This window comes from Eleginops maclovinus, chromosome 18, assembly GCF_036324505.1.
Source record: "Eleginops maclovinus isolate JMC-PN-2008 ecotype Puerto Natales chromosome 18, JC_Emac_rtc_rv5, whole genome shotgun sequence".
NCBI classification, from domain to species: domain Eukaryota; kingdom Metazoa; phylum Chordata; class Actinopteri; order Perciformes; family Eleginopidae; genus Eleginops; species Eleginops maclovinus.
In genome coordinates, this window is record NC_086366.1 from 25,645,029 (window position 1) to 25,669,959 (window position 24,931).

The window sequence follows — 24,931 nt, forward strand, 5'->3', positions numbered from 1 at the left end:
GGATCTACTAGTAACATTTTTGTCCCTTACACACATATTTCCCAGTGGTGGAAGAAGCATCATATTTAAGGCTTAATTATAGCCTTACTAAATTGAATAAATACTCCATACAGTAACAGGTCTGAAGCATTCAAAGTATTTGCATAAAAAAGTGCCAAAAGTATCTGCCCATTTGGGAATCATAAATATAACATTGCTAGACTATGAGTATTCAAGCATTATTTATTTGATCACAACTGGTAAAGGTGGAGCACATTTGAATGACTTACTGAAGCTGGATATCTTATGTCAATGTTTATTTACATTATGTATTAGCTAATAATGTGAATATTTAAAGTAACTAAAGCTGTCACAAATGCAGTGGAGTAAAAAGTATAACACCGGCTGTAGTGGAGTGTAAGTATAAATCAGCACAGAATCTAAATACTCAGTTAAAGTACCTCAAACTTTTTGTTTTCTACATAAAGTTTGGCTCTTAGTAACTTCAGCATGCTTTCAGCTACAGAAACCATTCAAATATCAAAAAATTCAGCCTTTTCAGCATATGATGAAAACGTTAAACATTTTCAAAATATTGTATACTTTTTCAAATTCAGCTTTTAAAACTACTTTTTTTTAACATGTAACTCAATGGGAGGAACCTTCAAATCCTCTTTTACCTACACCATGTGCCAAATGCCACTCCTTCCACACACTTACAGCTAGAGACTTCATTCCAACTTTAAAATGGTTACAAGATATTCAGCTATTAAACTTGTATTCAGATTTTTTTATATTTCTTAGACTTTTTGAACTTAGTTTGGAGCTTGGTAAAGAGGCCTTCTTCAGATTGTAACATTAGTGTGTTGCGCAGCTCGTTAAGTCTAGAATGCTTTGGTCTCAAAACAGAGTTGGAGGAGAGCTTTTTTTAAACCTGCCATAAGTCCCAACCCCTGCAGTCCCGTGACATCATTGTTGATGAAAATGTAGGAAAACATTTCTTAGGTTGAAAAATAAAAACATTTAAACAAAGAACTTTAGAAAACTGCCCGTTGAGGGCAAGGATGTGACAACAACTTTTCACAAGTCTCCATTAAGGCCCATTGTAAATTTAGCCTCATCTTTCCTCAAAGCACCAGCCGCACACCTTTAGATAAACTGCCAAAGGAGCCACTTTATTTAACCGAAAATACACAAAAAGTACACTAAAACGCTCATCAGGGTTTTGTTCTTTTCTTATTTTACATTCAAACCCCCACTGTTCATGTACCCTTTAAAACAGCCAGCCACACTGCCTATTACCAGGTGTTACTGTGGCTCTGTGGTACTACATTGGTCTCTCAATCAGAAGGTTGCAGGTTCAATTCCAGTAGTCATCATGTTCATTTGTTTATACCTTACTACAATTGTATCAACTAGTTATTGCAGGATAACACATACATAAGTGGAGATGTATCAACTATACTTAAACTATTGCACATTTTTTAAACATTATTGCTAAATGTCATTTTCACGTTTATACAGCTACAGCAACACATTTGCGCAGCTTACAGCATTCACACGCATTTTCAGCAGGAAGTGCATTTTCTAGATACAATAGATGAGCACAGTGGCGTTATGTTTAACAACCTTTGTCACCCCCTTCATAAAACTGACAGTAACCCAATTCTGCAGCAGGCTATATATATATATTTATACATAAAATTACCATAAAATAGTTCTTCCTCACAGAGAGAAATCTCAAGAGATTAAGGCGCTTGCAGGGAGAAGTTTGAGAACATCTGACACACCCTGTGGTTTTTGTCCCCTGGGGGAATTTATCTGGTGGAATGAATGAGGGGGTGATACACCACAATATACATATACTCTATTCCAAGTCAAAGTACACTATGTTTCATGTTATTTTATTCAAGCACATTAGCATGTCATTACTATAAAGCACAATGGCCAATGTGGTTTATGATTAAAGCCCCTGCTGGAGTAGAACTTTACTTTCAACAAATGCTCTGTATAAGAAAATATAATTGGTATAGTACAACAGTTTCATTTGCTAGAAAGAAAACACATTTACCTATAACCTGTATTTTGGTTGGTTTAATGTGTGTTTAGTAATTGTTCTTATATTGAGGCCTTCTTCTACATCGAGGGCCCAAAATAGCACCCTGTGGCACTCATTTCTGAAAGCGAAAGGATAACGATAGTAGGAAAAATATCAAATGTTGGTAGTGTAGGTATATTGGTGAACTTATGTGGCAAACTACTTTGCAGTACTTCATTTCACATCATGACAATTTGCGAGTCAGTGCAGAAGTGGGTCACCCATAAAGCTTAGATGAATCATGGAGCTCGGTAACTCTGTAGCTTACTGAGAGACATGCCAACTCTGATCTGTAGGCAACCCAGGAGGAAAGAGACAGTCTGAGAGATAGAGAGAAGACTGAGGGAAAGAGAAGTATAGCGAGATCAAAACCAGAGCTGGATTGTGTGTGAGAAGAATTGAGACAAACAGAAAGAATAATCAAGGGTGGAGAAGAGAGGAGCACAAGCAGGCAGCGATACAGAGAACAGGGGGGAAAACAGTTTTGGAAAAGGCGGGAGGAGAGCGAGGAGAATTCAAAATTCAAAGGGAGAAATATTCCTAAAGCAGTGGAGAGAAGACATGCTGAGATGCAGCAGAGAAGAACAGATAGCAGTGTAAGAGGGAGACTGACAGCAGCAGAGAAAACAACCAGCTACAAAAGAAGTATAGGCAGAAGAAGAAGAAGAAGAAGAGGAAGAAGAAGAAGAAGACTTTTACAAAAACACTTTATTACAGGTTTAACAAATGTACATTTGCCTCAAATAAAGTGCTTTATTGTGCAATAAAAATCAATTTACCTAGAATAAATAAATAAAAAAGCTAAGCCTTAAAAACTTGTGTAAAGTGCAAATCCTCGTTAACCACAGAACATACAATGTCTTCATAACACCACCGTTGTTTAAAAGCTTCCAAGTCCCCGATGTTTTTATAAAAACGATGCTCTAGCCAGAGTCTGGCTCTGATATTGCACAGCCAGATCGCTTTTGCTTCTTGTCCCTTCCTGTTTTCCACTCTGTTCTTCCTAATTAGATAGATAGCCATTTTAGCTTCACCAGAGAGGTAGTTTAGGAGCTGCCACTTTTCCTTGCTTGTCTTTCTGTGTGGAGCCCCCATGATAAACACGCTCTCGGTAAAAGCTATACTAAAAAGACTAAAAACCAATGTTAAAAGAGAGAAGAAACCCGTGAGTCTCTGGCACTCTGTAAAAACATGGAAAACAGTCTCTCTAAAACCACAAAATGGACACTCGTTACTAACAGCAGGATTGATGACAGAGATAAAAGAATTGGAGGCGATAGCGCCGTGTAAAATTCTCCACTGGAGGTCGGCAGTACGTTTTTTTAAGGGAGGTTTGTACAGAATCCTCCACTGTGGGCCTGGTCCATTTCCGGCACCCAGTCTAGTGCTCCACACAGTGGAGGCCCTGTCCTTCAGTCCATTTTTGTTTATGGTTTTGACAATGTTCATGTATATAGTCTTTTTGTCAGCTTTGTGTATGCTCATTTTCTCTGGGTTTGCAACCTTGAGCAGGGAGCCCGTCAGCTCTCCGAGCCCTGGGCTCAGGTATATCTCCGGGAAAGGGTCTGTTGGGTCTGGTTTGGCTCTGCCCTGTCCTTAGCTCCTTAAAAGTCTCTGTTCCTCAGCGCAGAGGCTCCGGCTCCAGAGTTGCAGGATCCTCTGGGCCACCCGGACAGAGTGTAGACCCAGCAGAGAGCCCAAGGCCCAGGCATCGCTCAGCTCCGGCCCCATTGCATCCACCACCTGCTGAAGGCTCAGGGTCTCAGATCTGCGCAGCGCCACCGCCAGTCCTGGTGTCTCGCTGCTGCTAACGTCCAGCCTGGCTCCATGAATCAGAGGCTCCTTTAACAACCAGTGCAGAGAGTCAGTCTTTGGACACCTTTTATGGTTAAAAAGGGCCCAAGACTTAAAAACACCTTGATAAAAGGGAGGTAACCCACTTAACTTTACAATGGTTAAATCAGTTAAAAACAGAGCAGCATCCAGCCCCAGGTTACTCACGCGTCTTAGAATGCAGCTGCTCACATCTCTCCACACCAAATCAGCCGGGCCGGTAAGATACCTTTGCAGAAACTGCACTCTAAAAGTGGCTGTTCGGCTGGCCAGGTGGACAAGGCCCTGTCCCCCCTCCTCTCTAGATAAAAACAGCACCCCCTGTGGCACCCAGTGTAGCCCATCCCAAAAGAAATCTACCAATTTCTTTTGTATTTGGGCCAGTAGGCCTGAGGGAGGGTCTACACAGGTAAGACGGTGCCACAGTTGGCATGCCACAAGGTTGTTTAAAAACAAAACTCTACCTTTAAAAGACATCTGCGGTAGCAGCCACTTCCATTTGGACAGTTTTTCCTCTATCTTCTCTGTGACGTTCTCCTAGTTCTTCTGGACTATATTTGTGTTCCCTACGAACACACCCAGGTACTTTATGCCATTTATTTTCCATGTCATGCCCTGGGGAAGACGTGGGAGACCACCACGCAACTCATCGACAGCGAGGGCCTCACTCTTCTTCCAATTGACCCTCGCTGCCAATGCTGAACCAGAATCTGCATCCCTCTGGTCATTAATAAAAACAACAATGTCGTTTGCATACGCAGATAAACGTGTTTCCATTAAAACCAGGTAAAAACAGCCCCTGCAATTTGGAGCGTATTTTGCAGAGGAGGTTTTCTAGAGAGAGTGCATAGAGCATCCCAGACAGAGCACAGCCCTGCCGGACCCCTCTACACACTCTAAAAGGAGCACACAGCCCACCGTTGAACTTCAGCACACTCTCAATCTTATTGTACAACACTTTGATCTTAGCTATGACACCAGCGCTGAACCCAAACTTCTCCATTACTTTCCAGAGGAAGCTGTGCTCGACGCGGTCAAAAGCCTTTTCCTGATCTAGAGAAATCAGACCAGTATTAATGCCCAATGAGCTGGAGACCTCCAAAACATCTCGAATCAGGTGAACATTGTCCACCATGGACCTGCCGGGCACACAGTAGGTCTGGTCTCGATGGATGACCTGCTCAATAGCTCTCCCCAGCCTGGTGGCCAAAGCCTTGGACAGAAGCTTGTAATCCACACACAGCAAAGACACAGGGCGCCAGTTTTTGATGTCCTGCAAGTTCCCTTTTTTTGGCAGTGATCACCGCTCTGCTGCAGGACATTGGCATAGAGCCAGAGGCCAGACTCTCATTAAAAACGTCTAACAGGTCATGAGACAAGATGTCCCAGGCTTTAAAAAACTCTACCGAGAGGCCGTCAATACCAGGAGCCCGCCGTCCCTGCATGCCTTGCAGTGCGGCCTGCAGCTCCTGCGTCGTCGACGGCCCTGCGAGCTGTGAGTTGGCCTCCTCAGAGACCTGAGGTAGTTCCACACAAAACTCCTCTGAGAGCGTTTCGTCCTCGTTACATTTGCTCGTGTAGAGGGTGGAATAAAAGCTCACAGCTCGCCTCCTGATCTGGCTTGGCTCTGTTTATTCCTGCCCTGTGTCTGACAGCAGTGAGTGGATTACCCGCCTCTGTCCATTCTTTTCTCCAGGCCGAAGAAGAAACTAGTGGGAGCATCCATCTCACTTATGTTTAGGAACCGGGACCTGACCAGTGCACCCTGAACTTTAACGTCCAGCAGGCTGGCTAGAGCCATCTTTTTCTCTTTGAGGATGTCAATATATCCTCGATCTCCTGTGGACTCGCTTATTGTTTCTAGTTCCACTATATCACTCTCCAGGTCTTTCATAGATCTGATGTTGTCCTGTGTGACATTGAGGGTGTGCTGTTGACAGAGCATTCTTATCTCAGTCTTACCATGGTCCCACCACTGCGTAAGACTGCTAAACTCTCCCTTCCTCTGTCTAAAAACACTCCAGAAATAAGTAAGGGCCTCTTTAAGATGTTTATCAAATGTTAAAACCGAATTAAAATGCCAATAAGCACTTCTCTGTAAAACATTTCTAATAAAAACATTACATAGAAGCAAAGAGTGATCTGTAAAACCAGCAGGGAGTATACTGCACATTTTAAAAGTATTAAAATGATGCTCAAAGCAATAAATGCGATCTAGTCTGGCTGATGAAATCCTATTCTCTCGGATGTGGGACCAGGTGTACTGCCTATCGTCTGTGTGCATCCTTCTCCATACATCCACCAGGCCATGGGAGTGGACCAGCTGCCTCAGAGCATGCTGGGATGCTGGATGCGGCTCTGCATGGTTGCGATCTAAAGATGCATTTTCCGTACAATTAAAATCCCCACCCAAGAATAAAAAATCCTCCGTGGCACAGCCGTTTAAAACATCACTCACTTTTTGTAAAAACAGCTTCCTCTCTGCACCGTTTGTTGGAGCATACACATTCATAAAAACAGCAGTAAAAAGGTCAAACCGTGCTTTTATTAAAAGCAACCTCCCCTTGATAAACTGCTCGACCTCCAGTGAGACAGGATTAAAAGACTTGGAGAGAAGGAAGCCCACCCCTCCACTGAGAGAGGTGCTGTGGCTTAAAATGACTTCCCCCTCCCACCCTTTTTTCCAGTCATTCTCCTTACCAACGTCGCTGTGCGTCTCCTGTAAAAAAAGCACGACGACATGTTTTATACTTGCTGTTTGATAAATTAAGGCCCTCTTTCTTAGCTCTCTGGCTCCATTGACAATCAGGCTTCCCACTCTAAAAGTGTCCATTGTGAGTGAGGTAGTGCATACAGTAATAAAAACAAACATTGCTGCTTATTTGTTTTCGTACTCTATACACAAGTTTTCTTAGTCTCCAAACTTCTTGTTCCGTGAAGACAGACTCCTCTTTTCCACTAAGGTGGAATTTGGCCGAGGAACAAAAAACGACCAAGTCAGGGAAATACTCTTCTACAACTACCCCATGCTGGTTCTTTGTCTGGAGTAGATAAAAAAAAGCATGGTTGTAACATGGTTCTGGTCTCTTTTGCAGTAGACTGGCTCCTGAGTGAGGACTGTCTCCCCTCTCACGCCCGACGAGAGCGACCAATTCTGTTCTTAATTTAAATTGCCCGTTTCGCAATAAAGATTTCATTTTGTTTACACCTTACCAAGCAGTCCTTCCATCATTCTGAACCCCGGTGTGAGCCAGATCGCTCACAACCATGTTGTAGCAACATGTCAATATGAATATGAATAGGCTTATGACTACACCCTTAAACAAAATCTCAACAGATGAATGTTTTCCTAGGAGCATGGGAATAAAATACTTTGATATTCAGGTCTCTAAGACCTTGGGAAGATATGTCCCCATTTATCACGTTTTTTTCAGGGGTCCTGATATATCCTCTAAACATGTATGCGTGTTTGACCGACAACACCCACTCTTTCCCATTGAACAGCGCTCTAATCAACGATAAAGAGTGAAGACACTTGTGTGGGTGTGCAGGGCCTTTGATAGCGTAACAGGAAGTTCCATTAGGATCCACTACAGGGCAGGGAAGAACAGGGAGAGTAGAGAACAAAGTCAGCAGGATAATTATGAATGAGGGCGTGTGTGATGGGGGATTTCATGAGATTATCCTATAAATAGTGTGGAAAGTTTCTTTAGTCATCAGCGGCAGCTTGAAACTCTGGCACACGAGCGATAAAACCGTTCGAAAAATGAGCCCTGGGCTTATACCTCTGCACAAGTTAATACCATTCTCCACGAGACTTTATGAGTTGCTGAGCAGGATTTAAGTATGATGAAGTTAATCAGTGCTCTGCAGGGAGAAAGAAAATGTGATCAAACGCTTGTTTCATTTGTGCAGTGGTACATTTATCGTTCCAGTGGGAGTCTATTGTGATCTCCGCTGGCTCAGGCAGATGCAGAGACTAATTGACCTTCACGTTGGATTGAGCGGAGGGTGTTTTGTATTTCAGGGATCAGAATGGGTATGCAGCAAATGCCAGTGGGGTGGCTCGCCTCTGATAATCTCAGTGAGAGCCAAGGGGTATTTCAGGTCAGGCTAAAGCAAGTTTTCAGCCCACCTACATGGCACTGTGTGAAATAGATCCCTGTCATGGTGTTTGTTTACCAGCTTGAAGGTCACCATTTTGGAAAGATGTCATTCTAATCAAACATTGGAACTTTTTATGATCTTTATCAGTGGACATTGTTTCTTCCACACTAAGTTTTTATTTTTGCCAAGTTGTCATATTTCTGTCACTCACAGATTACCTGAAGTTACTCAACAGACAGAATTCAGGTACAAGATGGTACCAGTGTGTTGGCAAGTCAAAGCTCCTTTACTATACATGTCTGACCATTTCTTAACACATGTTGTAAAGTTTTTACCGAGGCCATGATTCAGCAGGAAACCCATGGACTGTTTAGACCTGGGAGGGAATGAATCCCTACCCCAAGTGAGGGAGTTCAAGTATGTCGGGGTCTTGTTCTTGAGTGAGGAGACGATGGAGCAGCGGGAGCTTCACGGCATCGTTGTGGTGAAGAGAGAGCTGAGTAAGGCAAAGCTCTGAATCTTTCATCCCATCTTTGTTCCTACCCTCACCTGTGGTCACGGGGGGGGGGGGGGGGGGGGGGGGGGGGCATGACAGAAAGATGAGATTGCAGATACAAGTGGCAACCATGACACCTTGAGTAGAACTGATGCTAACTGGTATGAGGTTTTGATTTACTTCCATGGGCAAACTGATTCAGTTACACTTTGCAGTGAGGAATCAAAAACTTGATCAAAGACCCATATATAAATCTGAGGCCTTTCAGAAGGGATCAAACATGAATCTTCTTGTTGATAGGCTATTGATGAAGCTACACTAAATGCTCAAATTACCTTCAAAAATCTCTCCCAGATTCATCTCTGCTGCTCAGTGGCAGCGTGACAGCAGGTTGAGCAATGTTCTGAACATGTTTGCAGACATCTGTGATGTACAATGACAAAGTGTGCCGCAGTAAGAGTCATAAAGCCACCGAGACGCCGGGAAGCAACTTTAGTGTGCACTCATGCTACAGGCAGACGGCACCTGCTGTGAGCGGCGTTCTGTTTGTCATCCTGTCCCCATCCTGTCATCCTCTCCGTCACTCTGCAGCCTCCACCCTTCATGTTCTGCCAGGGCCCGGCTCCACTCGGCTCCCACGCTCCCCTCGGCAGTATGCAAAACAAACTGTCAAATCTGTATCACTGAAAAACCTCTGATATTTGGTCTACACTGAAACAACTCAAACGTTGACGTATCATGTCAACAAATGTCACACAACTGTATTCGTTTAATCGAAAGTAATAATATTAAGTCGAACCAAATATTTTGTTATTTAAACGTATTATTATTGTTTCAACTAACCTAATACAGCTGTGTGAACTCTGCTGACATAAAACAAATAATACAAGTCGACATTTCTGTTTTGTCAGTGTATATAAATTAAGTTGACTTTTGATTCTGGTTATTTGACACCCCCCACTCGTTCTTCTGATGACATGGGTATGTGCAGTTTCATGGCGTGTACTGCAGCATGGTTTTACATCCATAATAGCTCGTTGGGTTTCTTTGCTCTAATTTAGGCTGTCCTACTTCCCATCATGCCTCAGGGCTTTAAGCGAATCAGAGCCAGCAATGTACTTCTTCCACGTTGCTTTTTAAACTTTGCTTACAGCCACTGTCACTCCCGTGTGCGGATGTTTTAGAAAGTTTTACTCTTAATTAACTTCATGCTATTCCTAAAAATGATGTATTAAGACACAAGTAATATATGTATAAACAGTAAATAAAGTCATGTCTTTTTTGAAGCCAGCTAGGCCTTCTTGAATCCAGATGTGTGCCATCAAGGAGCCTTAAACATAATTAGTAGTGTAATTATTATGCAGGAGTTTTGGGCATCATGTGGTGATGGATAAAAGCAGATTCAAGGACAAAATATCATACTTTTCTAAACGTTTGGCTGGTGTCAATCAGCTTTACCTACTTTATAAACACTATCCCATTCAAATGTAACATCTCCTTAAAAAAATGTCAGTTGCGTCCACATTAGAACATGTTATTTATTCCATACTCCATTTGTGAGAACAGTGAGTACACAGGATCTGGTAAAAAAATACTACATAAGTCAAGATTGACAAACATTCAATATACGTTTAAGATACATATGGTTGGAAGAAAAAGATGGAGGAAGAAAAAGAAGTGCTTACTATATCTGATTTCACCAATAAAGTGAATATTTGGCAGATCTTAAATTGAAAACAACTTTACGGCATTCAAGGTTTATAAACAATACATTGCAAAGCCAATTCCTTTTGGATTCCATTACAAGATGTCACAACAGGAACTGGGACATAGTAAGCTCTTATAAAGAGTCAGATTTTATGGAATAATATGTTCTGAATGTCGTGTGTCTTTGGTTCTCGGTGGATCTGACTGTCCAGATAGTCAATTGAAATGGGATCCTATTCACTTTGTTTTGTCTTTCTTAAAACTAAGAAAAAAAAGAAGAAAATGTAAAGTATTTGATATGATGTCCTCCTAATTCCACAAAAGAGGTGTTCATCACCAGACATGCCCAGCCTTACCTGCTCATAAGCATATTCAGTCCTTAAAGTAGCTTAGCGTAGCTTAGGTAGGAACAGCTCACTGTCAAAGAGCTGCTGAAGGTGTCAGTCTGTGTGCATGGAGATTCAGGGGAAACTCTTCCTCTTCTCTTGTCACTTTCACTTCCTTCTTCCTTTTTAGCTGTCAAACCTTCTCAGTCTCCTCAACCTGATCTCCTCCGCTCTCCTCGCCTCCTCGGAGAGGTGGAAGTCGTAGGGAAGAGGATCTCCTCTCTGGCTGCTTTGTCCTACAAAACAACACATTATTAGATTTAGACACTTTAGCTTTTAGCTGGCTCAGAATGGCTTATATAAACCCTCATGTCAACTGGAACTGGTCTGCTCTCTGTCCCCAGAAAAAATAATGGAGAAGCAGGCTTCAGTTATGATGCTCCGTATATGAGAAAGCTGCACGTCGGCTGAGTCTCTCACCTCTTTACTCCAGACTGAAGACTTTTTGCCTCTGTTAATCAAATCAAATACCTTTTTATATCTCTCACTGCACTGTCACTTTTTGTCTTGTATTTTATCTTTGCTCAAAGGCTTCACGTTTGAAAACAATGATATTCTCTTTTTAATGAGTGTTTTTGAATGTATTTAAATGTAATCTTATAATGTGTTCCTTTTGCACAATGTATTTATCATTTAACCTTTTTTTCTTCTGTTGAGCACTTTGAATTGCCTGGTTTTTTAAAAACAATTAAACATTTTATACAGTGCTTTCACTTAAAAAACAAAACACATTTAAAATTAACGTGAAAAAATATATAAGATGAAGAGTAAAACAAATAGAATGTAAGAAAAAAAACTAAAAAAGTGAGTTGTTAAAAGTGATTTAAAAGAAATGTTTTAAATCATAAACTGAAACCTTTTGAGAACCTTTTCATTAATAGAAGATAGGGTGTCATTAGAACCCCCCCACCCCCCCCCCCCCCCCACACACACACACACACTCTCCTCCCTTACCCATGTCGTTCAGGCTGTTCATGACGGCCGCCTGTAACTGCTCGTCCTCGGTCAGTCCGCTGTTATAATCATCTGTGGGAGGGTTAATCTGAGGGCTGTAGTGTGGAGGAGTGTACTGACGGTATCCGGAGTATCCTCCACCAGAGCTTCTGTAGCCTGCACACACACATGGAATAAGTAACGAAATAGATAAATAATAATAATTAGAAAAGGGAAATGCAGGTGTGAAAAGACCAAAACAGAACAGATGTGTTTCAAAACCTTCTGATTTCTATCTTCTGTGTGTGGAACTACTTCATATGACATGTTTCCTCACAATGAGCCATGACAGGAGCTGCTTGCTCTCACACTTTGTCTGAATGAGCCTCACTGCTCAGTCATAGAGCAAGAAGTCCGATCCGCGTACGGAGATCAAAGCACAAACACACTCACCGCGATCATCAGGGTCCGCCCGACCCATCGGCTCAACATAAAAGCCTTTTTAATCTTTGTTCTAGTTTTTGTCTGAAAACACGTCCAGAAACATCTTTTATCCCATTTCTGACTTCCTTTTTTTTTCTGGATTTCTGAATATTTCCAACTTGAAACGCTTTGAGCGTTGGGAAAAAAATGTAGTTGGAAGAGGAAAAATTTCTTTCTCGAGGAGGCTCCCTGCGACGGCATGCGCTCACCCCTCATTGGAAACAATGGGGCTCAAGAAAAAGGAAGTGTGTGCCCTTATATGGTTTGAATAAAAATAAATAAAATAGGATTCATTCATTTGCTGAACAGCTGGTCGGTGTGTAGATCTTTCTCTTTATGTCATTGACAATACATTGCACTGCCATTTTCATTTTATTACCACACACACGGATACCAATCAAAGTCCTGTGTTGCAGTTAAACAACTTGAATTTCTAGCTAAGCTTATGTACATGCAATCACTTTCCCAGAATGCTTTGGTACCTGTAGAGCCGGAAGAGTTGAAGTATGTGCTGTGCCGGGAGTTATATCTACTCAATGTAACGAGCCCTGGTGAAATATAGATAAAGACATACTTTTAGGAGATTTTACGAGTGTTTGAATGTTTCTCTAGTATTGTTCTATTATTTACACACTCGATATGAAACTCGATAATTATAGATACTGAAAGTGAGAGCTGCCATGAGGCTAGTATATGACCTGAATCACATTTAAATACATTTAAAGAAATTAGGGAAACTGAAATCTGTATCTTTGTTAATTAATTTCTATTTAATCACACAGTGGGTTTTAACATTTTCCAAGGCGATACAGGAACGCTGATGAATTCAGACCTGCACATATCTTCATGATCTCCTTCAGAGGTCCCACCGTGTAGAGCAGACCCACCAGGATCCCGGCCAGGTGACCAATCAGAGAGGTGCTGAGGAGACACACAGTTATTCCTGATTAATCAAACACTGCCACCTTGTGGACACTTTCATTCATGGCGTGTGACAGAATGTAGTAACAAAAGGACTTCTTTACCAAAGGACAACAATTCCATTTACTTTTTGGTTAAAACACATTTTGGACACATTTTGGTTAAAAAGTCAAATAAATATATATATATATATATATATATATATATATATACAGCCGTGTAAAAAAATAAGAGACCACAGCAGCATTATTAGCCTGTCTCTGTGTTGAAATTCAACAGACACTGGAATGGCTGCCATACATGTAGAGATAAAGGTTGAAAAAAAAACTGGAGCGGTCTCTTAATTTTTTCCAGAGCTGTATATATCTATATTTTTTAATTTGACTTTTTTTAATGCGGTTATATATATATATTTTTACCCCTAGTATTTTTTTGACTAGCCTATTTACTTTTGAGTCACCAACATACAGTATTTATTAATTGAACTTCTATATAGCATGCAACAACTTTGCACCTTAGCATTTCAGGTTTTTGAAAAGTCAAACATATGTGAAGCCGTATACAAAAGGCATGTTGTTCTATAGCAAATAGTGACGACAATAGATAATACTTGACTAGACTAGACTTAATTCAAACATATGGGAAATGCAGAGTGTTCATATTGTTATCTCTACAGCAGATCTGCAGAGTGAAATTATTTAAATGTTATGGAGACGTCTGATAGGTAACTCACCCAGGTGATGTCATGTGGATCAGCACCAGCTCCACCCAGCTTACATAGCGGTTAGACACCGGGAAGCCCATCACATAGGTCGCACCTCCAGGGTGGTAATGGTTACTGAGCACCTTCAGAGCAAACAGGACCCCTACACACACACACACACACACACACACACACACACACACACACACACACACACACACACACACACACACACACACACACACACACACACACACACACACACACACACACACACACACACACACACACACACACACACACAGCGATTTTGTTAGTTTACCCACTTACAAGGAACTGAACAGTAAACAGTTATTTCAACAGTGAGAGACAGAATACCAAAAAGAAAATCCAGAAATGTACATTAAAAAAAGATATAAATTGATTTGTGTTAAATTGGAGATAATAAGTATTTGATCCCCTTGCAACCAACAAGAATTAAATAAGTCCTGTAGCTTTAAGAAAGTACTCCTGATGTCAACTCTTTACCTGGATAAAAAAACACCTGTCCACAGTCAATAAAGCAGATTACAACCTCTCCACCGAGCGCCAGACAAAAGACAAGTCTTGTGGTCATGGTGGAACTAATGTCTAGGACATCAGGGACAAGATTGTACACCAGCACAAGACTGGAATAGAAGACAACACCACCAGCAAGCAGCTTGGTGAGAGAGAGACAACTGGTTTGATTATTAGAAGATGGAAGAAGCACAAAATGACCATCAATCGCCCTCGGTCTGGGGCTCCACCATCTAAGATCTGACCTCTTGGGGCATCAATGATCATGAGAAAGGTGAGGGGTCAGCCAAGAACTACACAGGAGGGTCCTGTTAATGATCTGAAGGCAGCTTGGACCACAGTCACCAAGAAAACTTGGTAACACACTGCGCCATAATGGATTAAAATCCTGCAGCGCCCGCAAGGGTCCCCTGCTCAAGAAGGCACATGTACAGGCCGTCTGAAGTCTGTCAGTGTTCCTCTGAATGATTCAGAGAAGGCTTATGAGAAGATGAGGTGGTCAGATGAGACCAAAATCAAGATCTTTGGCATCAATTCGACATGTCGTGTTTAGGAGGAGAAATGCTGACTATGACCCCAAGAACACCATCCCCAGCGTCAAGAATGGAGGTGGAAATATGATGCTGTGGGGGGGTTTCTCTGCTAAGGGGACAAGGCGATTCACTGCATTGAGGGGAGGATGGAAGGGGCCATGTACCATAAAATACTGGCTCATAACCTCCTTCGTTAGATCCGGTGTACCTGAGAAGCCAACGGCGCAGGCCATGCTGTAGGACTGGTCCTGGGTCAGCTCTGTCAGCACAAACTCCAGCACCAGGTACAGCCCCCCGGTGAGGAGAGAGAATACGCACAGCAAGTAGAGGAACCACGGGCCCCCCAGCCGCCGCTCCAGGTGGATCCCTTTCCAGAGGAAGGAGGCCATGTTGAAGTAGAGGTGCCAATCATCCACGTGGTGCAGCGGGGACAGCAGCAGGCGGCGCCAGTCCATCAGCCAGTAGGCCTGGTACACGCTCACACATGCCTGAGGAGAGGAAACACAGAAGTGTCAGCAGTAGTTTTTGTTAGACCCAGGGTTCCTCCCAATGTCCTGCTTTCACTCCTCGTCTATCCATCAGCACGCGTCCTGACTGCTCAAATGCACATGGTGTGTCGAGGAGAGAGGAGGGAAGAGGCTTCGAGAGGAAAGGGGAGTGAGGTAACATGAGGGCAGGATGTGTGGAAGTTTAAACAAACACATCTTTACTCCGGCTCACAAAGCTCCCCAGTCGCCTGCATTCTGTACCTGGACTATTAAAGTTTGATCAAAGACATAAAATGTTCAATGTGCTTTCATTTGAGTAAAACATACACAAATGATTGAATAGATATGGAGATTCTTCTCTATAAAAATACTAAATGCAGTGAAATGTACATTTAATACCCAGACACAAATACAGAAATGAAAACCATGAATAAAAACAAATAGATGAATTAATAAAGATGATAAAACTAGACTACAGAGGCTTAAAGGGACTGATTTTGAGTGAAGTACAGTGACATGTGAATAGTCTGTGCACACAGCAGCAGTAAAGGACAACGTTTAGAAGTGACACTTGAGTGGTCGAGGATATCCCATTTCATAACTAAATACTTTGGGTAGATCTCACTTCTCTTATTTGTCATTTCCTCTCTCCTCGTTCCTCTGTCTCACTGGAAGTTGATTTGTGTGCGGCATCTTAAAGAGCGTCCCATGCCGCTTATTTGTGCCAGATGACTGAGGATTGAGGATCGAGGAGTGATAACCGAGGAACCATCAGACCAGTGGCGGCTGGTGAAAAAAAATCTTGGTGGGGCTAGTGTGCCAACAGATTTCCCTGCCTAATTTAGCATAAGCATTCAAATGAACAGTCGGAAAATGACTACAGTTCCACAATAATAATTTAATTTCACAGTTTCCAGCTTCACAGAAAAAGTAACAATGTACAGCTATATTAGACTTTATGCTATCAAATACTATACAATACAATCAAGGGATAAATGAACAACAAGGGTATGATTTCAGCTGAATCTATACAAATCAACAGTGAGTGAGTGAATGAGTGAGTGTGGGTTGAGAAGAGAGAATGAAACAGAACTTTCCTATTCAAATGTAACATATACAAAGAATTTAGAACCAAGTTATTTTCAAAATTTTTTACATAAACAGATTATTTTAATACCCTCTCTCAAGGAAAAATGCATTTACTTGGAGAAAACAGCATCAGTGCCATACAGTTGTCATTGCATGTCACAGCCTGAGAGAAACAACAAAGCATTCTCCACAACTATATTATAATTACATACTATAATATTATTACCTATTACATCGCCATCATCTCTCTTCGTCGTCGCACGTATTTTTTCCCCACGTAGCGTAGGACAGAGTCTGGGAGTCGCACTACGAAAAAAAACTATCGCTGGCTCCTTATGTAGCTACAGCAATCCTAAACCTTCACGCATTTTACGTAGCAGTTGGGGCTAAATTTCCAGCGCCCCACCGGCGTTAAATTTGGCGACGTTGATAGGCCAATTATTCATAATTTCTCCCTAGCAACCATAACCGGATTGGCTGTTTAGCTGCCGGTCAGGGGCACTTTGCCGATCGCCCCATGAGAGAATGATACACTGTCTGTCAGTGGAAATTCACTGTTTAATGAGTGTTAGTTGGTGGAAATGTTGTTTAAATGATTTAAATTGCATGTAGGCACACACACTATTAAGTAAAACTGACATTGATTTAAAAAAAAATATGCAAAAAATATTTGTTCCCCTCAACAGCTGGTGGGGCAGAGCCCCAGCGCCCCCTATGGGCCAGCCGCCTCTGCATCAGACCATCCTCCGGTGAAATCCTCAGCCACTCACCCCGCTCCCTTACTGTATATCCATCACTGATTGGACGCTGCAGCGCATGCACGTGCGTCATCACAAACGGACGTCACTTCACGTGACGCTCCGAGGAAAGGACGTCCCATTGCTCTTAAAACTCATTTCCTTACTCCCTAATTTTTCACATGGTTTCCTGCGTCTCTCCGTGCAACCCTGGTGGAGGGGACTAACGCGCAAGGAAAAGACGCAAGTGAGGGACGCAGGGATGCAAGAGAAAGAGAAGTGAGATCTACCCTTTGTCTTTGTGTCTCGTCCTCCCATCTCTCGTTCGTATCTTAGGAGGAGAAGACTACACTTCCCACGGGGCTAGCATATTAAGACTCACATGAGGACAACCTGTGAGGAGGACACCGACAAGAGACAGTTCTAACCCGTTTTAGTTCCTTACAGTTGATCATCTAAGAAAACTGAAAATCTAAGTTACTTATCATTTAATTTGAGTTTTGCCTCTTTTGTTTGGGTTTGTTTGATTTGCACAAAGGTATTTTTTCTTAGTTGAATTTGTGTGGACTAAATTGTGTTTATTTTTGATTTACTGCACAAACAGCAAATCATCACGCCAGCCTCACAAGCATCGCAAACTTGAGCATGTCTGTTTTTGAATAAGCTTTAAGAAGCTTATAGAACCCTAGGAGGGAGGCCTATTAACTACGTTTATTGTATATCTTTATACATGTTTTAGTATCAGCGTCTATTTACTGGGACAAGAAAAAGCCTCAAATTAAAATCTGAAATCCTTTATTTGTCCCACAAAGGGGAAGACACAGAGTAGACACATATAAAATAAAGAGGTAATCACACGTAATAAAATAAAAAGAACAAGTAAGTGCACATCCAAGGTAGAAAAGATAAGTAGCAGGTAAAAAAGTAAGTGAACATATAAATGAGGGAGCAGTCAGTAATAACAGTAGTAAATAGTCAAAAGCATATACTTCAGTCTTTTTACAACAGGTCATAGTGTTATTTATTACACTGCTCCAGTATAAACTCTGTCTCTATTATCAGTGCATTACCTGCATGAGAGGCACTGCAGGGAACAGGAACAGATACACGTTGAGTCCCAGCACAACCAGGGTGACGGGGGGGATGTTGTCCAGTCCCAAATGGAAGAGCTGGCCGGCCAGCAGCATCAGGCCCATTTGGGACCCCCTCTGTCGGGTCCTCATGCTGAACACAGCTGGGAAGAGAGAACGTCAGATTAATACTACGTCATTCCTGCTTTACAGGAATAATGGAAGTGAGTCAGATGGTGTAGGACATGGGGGGAGCAGAGAGTGTTTTGACTCCTCGACTCTAGAGCACCTAATCGCAAAGAACCTTAGCAGATGTTTTAAAGCATCTTAAAACTCACTTTGTTCAGGGCTGATTTCAATGTGTGATTAAACCTGTAGTGTAATAATGTTTCATTATTTAAAATATTAATAAATTGTAACCTGTATATGTGTAGTGTCATGGAGGTCCTTTTAAAAGTCTCCTATTATGCTATATTTGAACAATATATTGTAGGGCCATATCTATACAAAACATGTCTGTGAAGTGTTTTGCTTAAAATACCAAACAGATCACCCATTGTAGCATGCCTCATCCCCCTCTATTTCAGCCTTGTTCCTGAAGTGCTGATTCTGTAACTGTCGCTTTAAATCTGAGCTAAGTTGTAGCTGGCCACGCCCCTTAGGAGCATCATGCCTGATCTCTTTGGGTATGGTCGAATTGTCAAAAAATCAGCTCCTATCGTCTATATCTACTACTCCTTGACCTTTGCGTGAAACGCCACGGGGTTAAGGAATAGTGGAAAGGAGAATTCAAAAGGACTTAGGAAAAGAGACTTAGCTGCTTTGAGAATCCGACTGCACTTTCACTATTCCACGTATTGATGATGAAGGACGTTATTAATGTGCATCTGCTGTGGGGAACTACAGCTTCTATAAAGCGGACTACTGAAAGCACATCTACTCTGCACCGTGCTCTGATGGTGCTGTGTTATGCTTTATGAACGAGGACAACAGTGAGACATATATTCTTCATTACAAAGGTTGGAATTGAAATAAAAAAGGAAAGTGAAACTTGTGCTTGTCCAGTGGCGGCTGGTGAAAAAAAATCTTGGTGGGGCTAGTGTGCCAACAGATTTCCCTGCCTAATCTAGCATAAGCATTCAAATGAACAGTCGGAAAATGACTACAGTTCCACAATAATAATTTAATTTCACAGTTTCCAGCTTCACAGAAAAAGTAACAATTTACAGCTATATTAGACTTTATGCTATCAAATACTATACAATACAATCAAGGGATAAATTAACAACAAGGGTATGATTTCAGCTGAATCTATACAAATCAACAGTGAGTGAGTGAATGAGTGAGTGTGGGTTGAGAAGAGAGAATGAAACAGAACTTTCCTATTAAAATGTAACATATACAAAGAATTTAGAACCAAGTTATTTTCAAAAAATGTTACATAAACAGATTATTTTAATACCCTCTCTCAAGGAAAAATGCATTTACTTGGAGAAAACAGCATCAGTGCCATACAGTTGTCATTGCATGTCACAGCCTGAGAGAAACAACAAAGCGTCGTCGCGCGTATTTTTTCCCCACGTAGCGTAGGACAGAGTCTGGGAGTCGCACTACGAAAAAAAACTATCGCTGGCTCCTAATGTAGCTACAGCAATCCTAAACCTTCACGCATTTTACGTAGCAGTTGGGGCTAAATTTCCAGCGCCCCACCGGCGTTAAATTTGGCGACGTTGATAGGCCAATTATTCATAATTTCCCCCTAGCAACCATAACCGGATTGGCTGTTTAGCTGCCGGTCAGGGGCACTTTGCCGATCGCCCCATGAGAGAATGATACACTGCCTGTCAGTGGAAATTCACTGTTTAATGAGTGTTAGTTGGTGGAAATGTTGTTTAAATGATTTAAATTGCATGTAGGCACACACACTATTAAGTAAAACTGACATTGATTTAAAAAAAAATAAGCAAAAAATATTTTTTCCCCTCAACAGCTGGTGGGGCAGAGCCCCAGCGCCCCCTATGGGCCAGCCGCCTCTGCTCGTCACCCTCACCCCCCGGTCCACACGTAGTAACCCACATGAATCCCAATACGTATGATTATATTTTTAAATAAATAGAAATGTGTTTATTATAAACTAGTTATGCCTTAACCTATCACTTTATATATCACAATTCAAACATGTTTTAAAACGTTTCAGAAACCCCAGACAGCTCAGTAAACACTGAAATGTGGAACTGTTCATATTTCTCCTTTTGATTACTATAGTCTCTGAACGTTCAAAACAAAGCACTTTAGGGCGGCAGTGACTTAGTCTGTAAGGGCTTGGACTGGGGTGATGATGTCCAAACAGTGAGAAGATAACAAGGTGATGGCTTCAGCGCAAAAAGGCTTTGGTCGGAAAAAAACACTAGATATATGGACACACTTTATTTATGAAAGGAAGACACACGGCACTATTACTGCGGGAGAAGGAGAGACAACATGTGGCTACAAATGAGTTGGGAAGAATACGACCAACCTGAAGAGACACTTGAAGGCGCACCATCGTGCTATTTATGCCACGGTACGTTAGCTAACTGTAAACTGTAACAATACATGATAAGTAATGCTAACTAAGCATACCATTTCGCTAACGTTAAGTCAATATTACTGGGCAGTCAGCAACTAGTGGCAAATGTGCTAGCTATCCATATTGGTTTAGCCAAGCTTAACTATCCAGTCACACTGCAGTGAAATGTTTTTTTAAGATTACACAGCAATTTATCTGGAAGATGTTTGCGTATGGTTTCTTATCTCTAAGGCCAGGTACGCATATATAATAGGCTAGTTGTATTGTGTTATAACATAATTTGAATCTTCAAAATCTAAACTTGATATTATTGATATACTATATTTGAATACTAATATTATTATATTAAATTGAATTGAATCAGTGAGAGTCATATCCAACTAAACTAAGGAAAGGGATCCAGACATTACACAAAGTGTTAAGAGAGTGAAATGTTGCTTTATGAATTTCAACACTTGATACTGTCACCTTGATTCCAATTTCAGATACCTGTATTTGCCTAACTGAATTAGTTTAAAGAGAGAAAATATTTTGACTAAAATGTAATGATTTTTCATCGACTAAAACGTTTTGAGTTGTCGTCGACTAAAACTATGAAGGATAAAAAGGACTAAAATGTGACTAAAACTAATAACCACTTTCGTCTAAAGACTAAGACCAAATCTAAAATAGCTGCCAAAATTAATATTGCTGGGGAGGGGAGGGGATTCAGCTCGTGACTGTATATTGCGGACTATATGTTGGCAGGGGTTCAATGTAAAGCCAGCCCACATTTCCGACATTACGTGAAGTCCGCAGCTAATCTGGATCAGCTCGTTTGTACCATGGATGTATAATAAGAACTGGATACAGCGTTGGGCCTTGTTCATTCCTATGAGAGCTGCTCATTGGCACATGAAGACGAAATGGCCTGAGATTCTCGAGAGCAAAACGTCACAAATTATTACAGTTGAGTTTCCACTTAAGCCCCGCCCCGACCTCTAGCTCTCGGCTCACTAGAATTAATGGAGAGAGAAAAAAATGTACAACTTTAAGGACCTAATGTTTTCAATAAGGGCTATAAAAGGGTTCATACTGGGTAGTTTATTCGGTTTCAAAAAATGTATCCACCAATTTACATACGTCTCTTTCCAAATGTAAATCAGTGGGAAAAAGTCTTTCTGGTCCGGGTGACGTCACGGACTGATACGGAAGTTGTAGTACCACCGTTTTTAGAGATGTGGGTGAGGAGGAAAAGCGAGAGGGTTGTATTTTCTCTCATTACACACCGGGGACACATATTTATGTATAAAATACATCAAAAAGTGCATTTTCATAACAGGGGACCTTTAACATAAAATGCAATATTATTATCATTACCACTTATTGTTTCCTTTAAATTTCAACCTTATCTTGAAATTAATTCTACTTTTCTTTTGAAATGGTAGTATTTCCCTCTTTATTGTATCCCCCCTCTCTCATTTCTTCATTGTGTAAAGCAGTAATAATGTGTGTTGCAGTGGTGTAGAGGAACTAAGTACATTTATTCAAGTACTGTCCTTAAGTACAATTTTGAGGTACTAGTATTTTACTTGAATATTTCCATTTTATACCTCTTTTTACTTCTACTGTACTACATTTCAGAGGTAAATATTGTAATTTTACTCCACTACATTAATGTAGTAGCTTTAGTTTCTTTACAGATCTGGATGAATGATGGTAAATATAATCAGCCCTTAAATCAGACTGTAGTTCACCTGGAGTAAATCCAGCAGCTACCCTGCAGTATACAAAGCCATTCAAACTATCAATAATTATAAAACATATTGTTGTGAATTCCCTGTGCTCTCCCAAACACTGCCTGCTAGAGGGCTAATAAACATTCAAACTTCCTGTCACAGAGTGCTACTGATTAGGAAAGTGGCAGCAGGAGTGAGCAGGACACACTCAGGTGAACTGATTACTTAAGAGCAGACGACTGGCGGCAAAGCCTGTCCAGTCCTGCAACCACATGCGTCCTTGAGACTGTAAGTTTACTTTGTTTGGCTTGGTTGTTTAAATGTATACTTTAACCTGTGTTTATTTACTTTATTTACTACTTGTAACAGAGATTGTTTTCTTTGTTTCGTTTCTCACTGCAGAAACCATGTGTTGGACAATTACATGGAATTAACTGCATCTCCTGACTGGAACTCCTTTATTCGAGCCACTTAAGTAGTCAGCAATTCAAGCCGGCAAAAATATGAGTCAAATTCATTTCATGGTCCTTCGAGTCGGAGACCAGTTGACTACTTAAGACTGAGGGAATGCAGTTTCGGCCTAATGGAGAAAACAACACCACTGGAGGAAGAGAGGAGGAATCTTCCTGAACGACAATGGAGAATATCTCAATGCTATAGATTTGAGTATGAATATCCTACACAAGCCACGTCAGGTTTCCAGAAGATTTAAGGGATGACACAGAGCCAGCTAGCCCTAGGAGATCTTCTTTTATGGAGAAAGAGCGCCTGGTTGAAATAACAGGCTCAATGAGGGAGAGTAAAAAGGAAGAAACAGCTGAAATGGAACATTTAAGAAGCAAGCTGGAGGAATGGGGGAAATGTGGAAAACAAAGACAGGAAATGCTTGAACACATTAACACACTGCTCAGGGGCCACGCTGCCAGCCCAACTTATGATGCTCAGAAAATGTCCTCCCACATTGAACAGGGAGTACCTCCCCTTCACCATGACTTTCCCAGCAGCCCTGAAACACTTCAAGGACCTAAATTATTAGGTGGACCAATCTGCACAATGACTACATTTCCTATAGCTACTTTAAGTACATTTTGATGCTAATACTTTTACTTGAGTAACATTTTGAATGCAGGATTTATACTTGTAACAGTATTCCTACACATTGTTCCTTTTACTCAAGTACAAGATCTGAATACTTTTCCCACCTATGATGTTTTGTAACTATGAGTCATCAGTAAGTCTGAATTTCTGCCAAAACAGTAAAGCTTGAAATCAGGGCTCTGGCTGCCCAGCAAATGTGAGTTTGAGATAGAATAAACACATATTTAAAATTGTTGTGCCTTTTAAAAATATTTATTAAAACAGCAGTCTCACGTATTGACACACTTGGACAGTTTGGGATCTGCCTCATGGTTTGATATAGGACAATGTAAAAGGGAACTGTAGTTATGTCGACTTTTCAAACCGTACAATCTCCTAGCTAGCATTTATCCACAAGCGGTGTCTCGATCATGCAGTGTATAACTTCATCCGGTTATAGAGGGTCATTAACAACGTCTGAGCTCAACTCAGAAGTTGGCTAACAACTTTGTTTATGCAAAACATCAACAATCAATTAAATGTAATAAAACCCTCCCCAAAACATATTTATCCGCATTATAGAGACTTAAAATAACCTTACTGTCAGTGGTGTTTGTGTTCGGGAAGCTTGCGCACCTCCTCTTATGATGCAGATGCTAGTGCTATGTCCAACATGAGTTGGTTGTTAAAGAAAAGATGTCTAAAGTCCGTTTAGCTCCCTAAGAACATCGCTTTAAATGATTCAGCGCTCTCAGGTCGCTTTCAGGGTAGCTTTATACATCTGAGTCACACGTCAGTAGAGACCGTTTCTTTATCATGTTCAGACGACTCTTATCATGTTGTAGCAGTTTCAGGTAACTGCTCCGCAAAAGAGTGGGTTCAGTCAGCTGTCACGTGACAACAACAAACCCACGTAATGCGCATGCGCACCACGGATACTTCTTATTTGTCATCCTTCTGCACACCGAACACATTCACCAGTTTTGTTCCTACTCCTAACGCTGCTCTAATGTCCTTTTCCTCTGCTTTACATTTCCTCTATTAACAGAACCTCCAAAGTGAATACTTAAACAAACCCTGTATTCCATTTAATACGATTTACATATATACATGATTGTCTCTTTAGATCGTGATTCCCCTCTTTCCGTTTCTTAATGATTCATTTCTACCAAAATGTCCATCTAGCATTTCTCAGCACGAATGATTAAGTTTATTTTGAAAAGTTATCACGGAAGTTGTAGTAGACCGAATTTACCGGTGACATTGTATCTACAAACATGACTGCCATCAAGCGGCCACTGTGGTTAACTACACCAGAATGCACCGCTATCACGCAGGAAAGCAGGGTTTTTATTTACTGATTTCAGTTATGCAGATTGGGCAGTTAAGCAACAAGTACAAAGAGTAATCATTTATGTGGGTTTAATTTGAACAACGTTGTTCCTT

General features: G+C 41.2%; 1 protein-coding gene and 1 long non-coding RNA gene across 4 annotated transcripts; one reads left to right on the forward strand and one right to left on the reverse strand.

The window, feature by feature from the left end:
- Nucleotides 1–10,031: 10,031 nt before the first annotated feature.
- rhbdd1 (rhomboid domain containing 1) lies at nucleotides 10,032–24,385 on the reverse strand. 3 transcript variants are annotated; one of them, XR_010167939.1, is made up of 9 exons: nucleotides 24,087–24,384; nucleotides 18,122–18,285; nucleotides 14,946–15,225; nucleotides 13,677–13,809; nucleotides 12,855–12,943; nucleotides 12,505–12,570; nucleotides 11,561–11,716; nucleotides 10,577–10,842; nucleotides 10,032–10,482 (listed from the first exon to the last, which is right to left on the reverse strand). XR_010167939.1 is itself a non-coding variant. In XM_063907592.1 (8 exons), the coding sequence occupies exons 2-8, from the start codon at nucleotides 18,272–18,274 to the stop codon at nucleotides 10,733–10,735; spliced, it is 987 nt and encodes a 328-aa protein (XP_063763662.1). In that variant the 5' UTR covers nucleotides 18,275–18,285; nucleotides 24,087–24,384; the 3' UTR covers nucleotides 10,032–10,732. The 3 variants fall into 3 exon arrangements, 2 of the variants coding, with proteins under 2 accessions (XP_063763662.1, XP_063763663.1); XM_063907592.1 differs by having other exon boundaries at nucleotides 10,032–10,842; XM_063907593.1 differs by lacking the exon at nucleotides 12,505–12,570 and having other exon boundaries at nucleotides 10,032–10,842; nucleotides 24,087–24,385.
- Nucleotides 22,397–23,786, forward strand: LOC134880602 (uncharacterized). Its single transcript, XR_010167940.1, has 2 exons — nucleotides 22,397–22,696; nucleotides 22,811–23,786. It is a non-coding gene; the product is annotated as an uncharacterized LOC134880602 (long non-coding RNA).
- Nucleotides 24,386–24,931: the final 546 nt, after the last annotated feature.

Bases quoted from the DNA above. Each gene is read 5' to 3' on its own strand.
- rhbdd1 (XM_063907592.1), bottom strand. From the start codon at position 18,274: ATGAGGACCCGACAGAGGGGGTCCCAAATGGGCCTGATGCTGCTGGCC. The intron at 12,944-13,676 runs GTGAGTTACCTA...GTGTCTCCTCAG, and splicing joins ATCCACATGACATCACCTGG to CACCTCTCTGATTGGTCACC. The intron at 12,571-12,854 runs GTCTGAATTCAT...ATATTTCACCAG, and splicing joins GATCATGAAGATATGTGCAG to GGCTCGTTACATTGAGTAGA.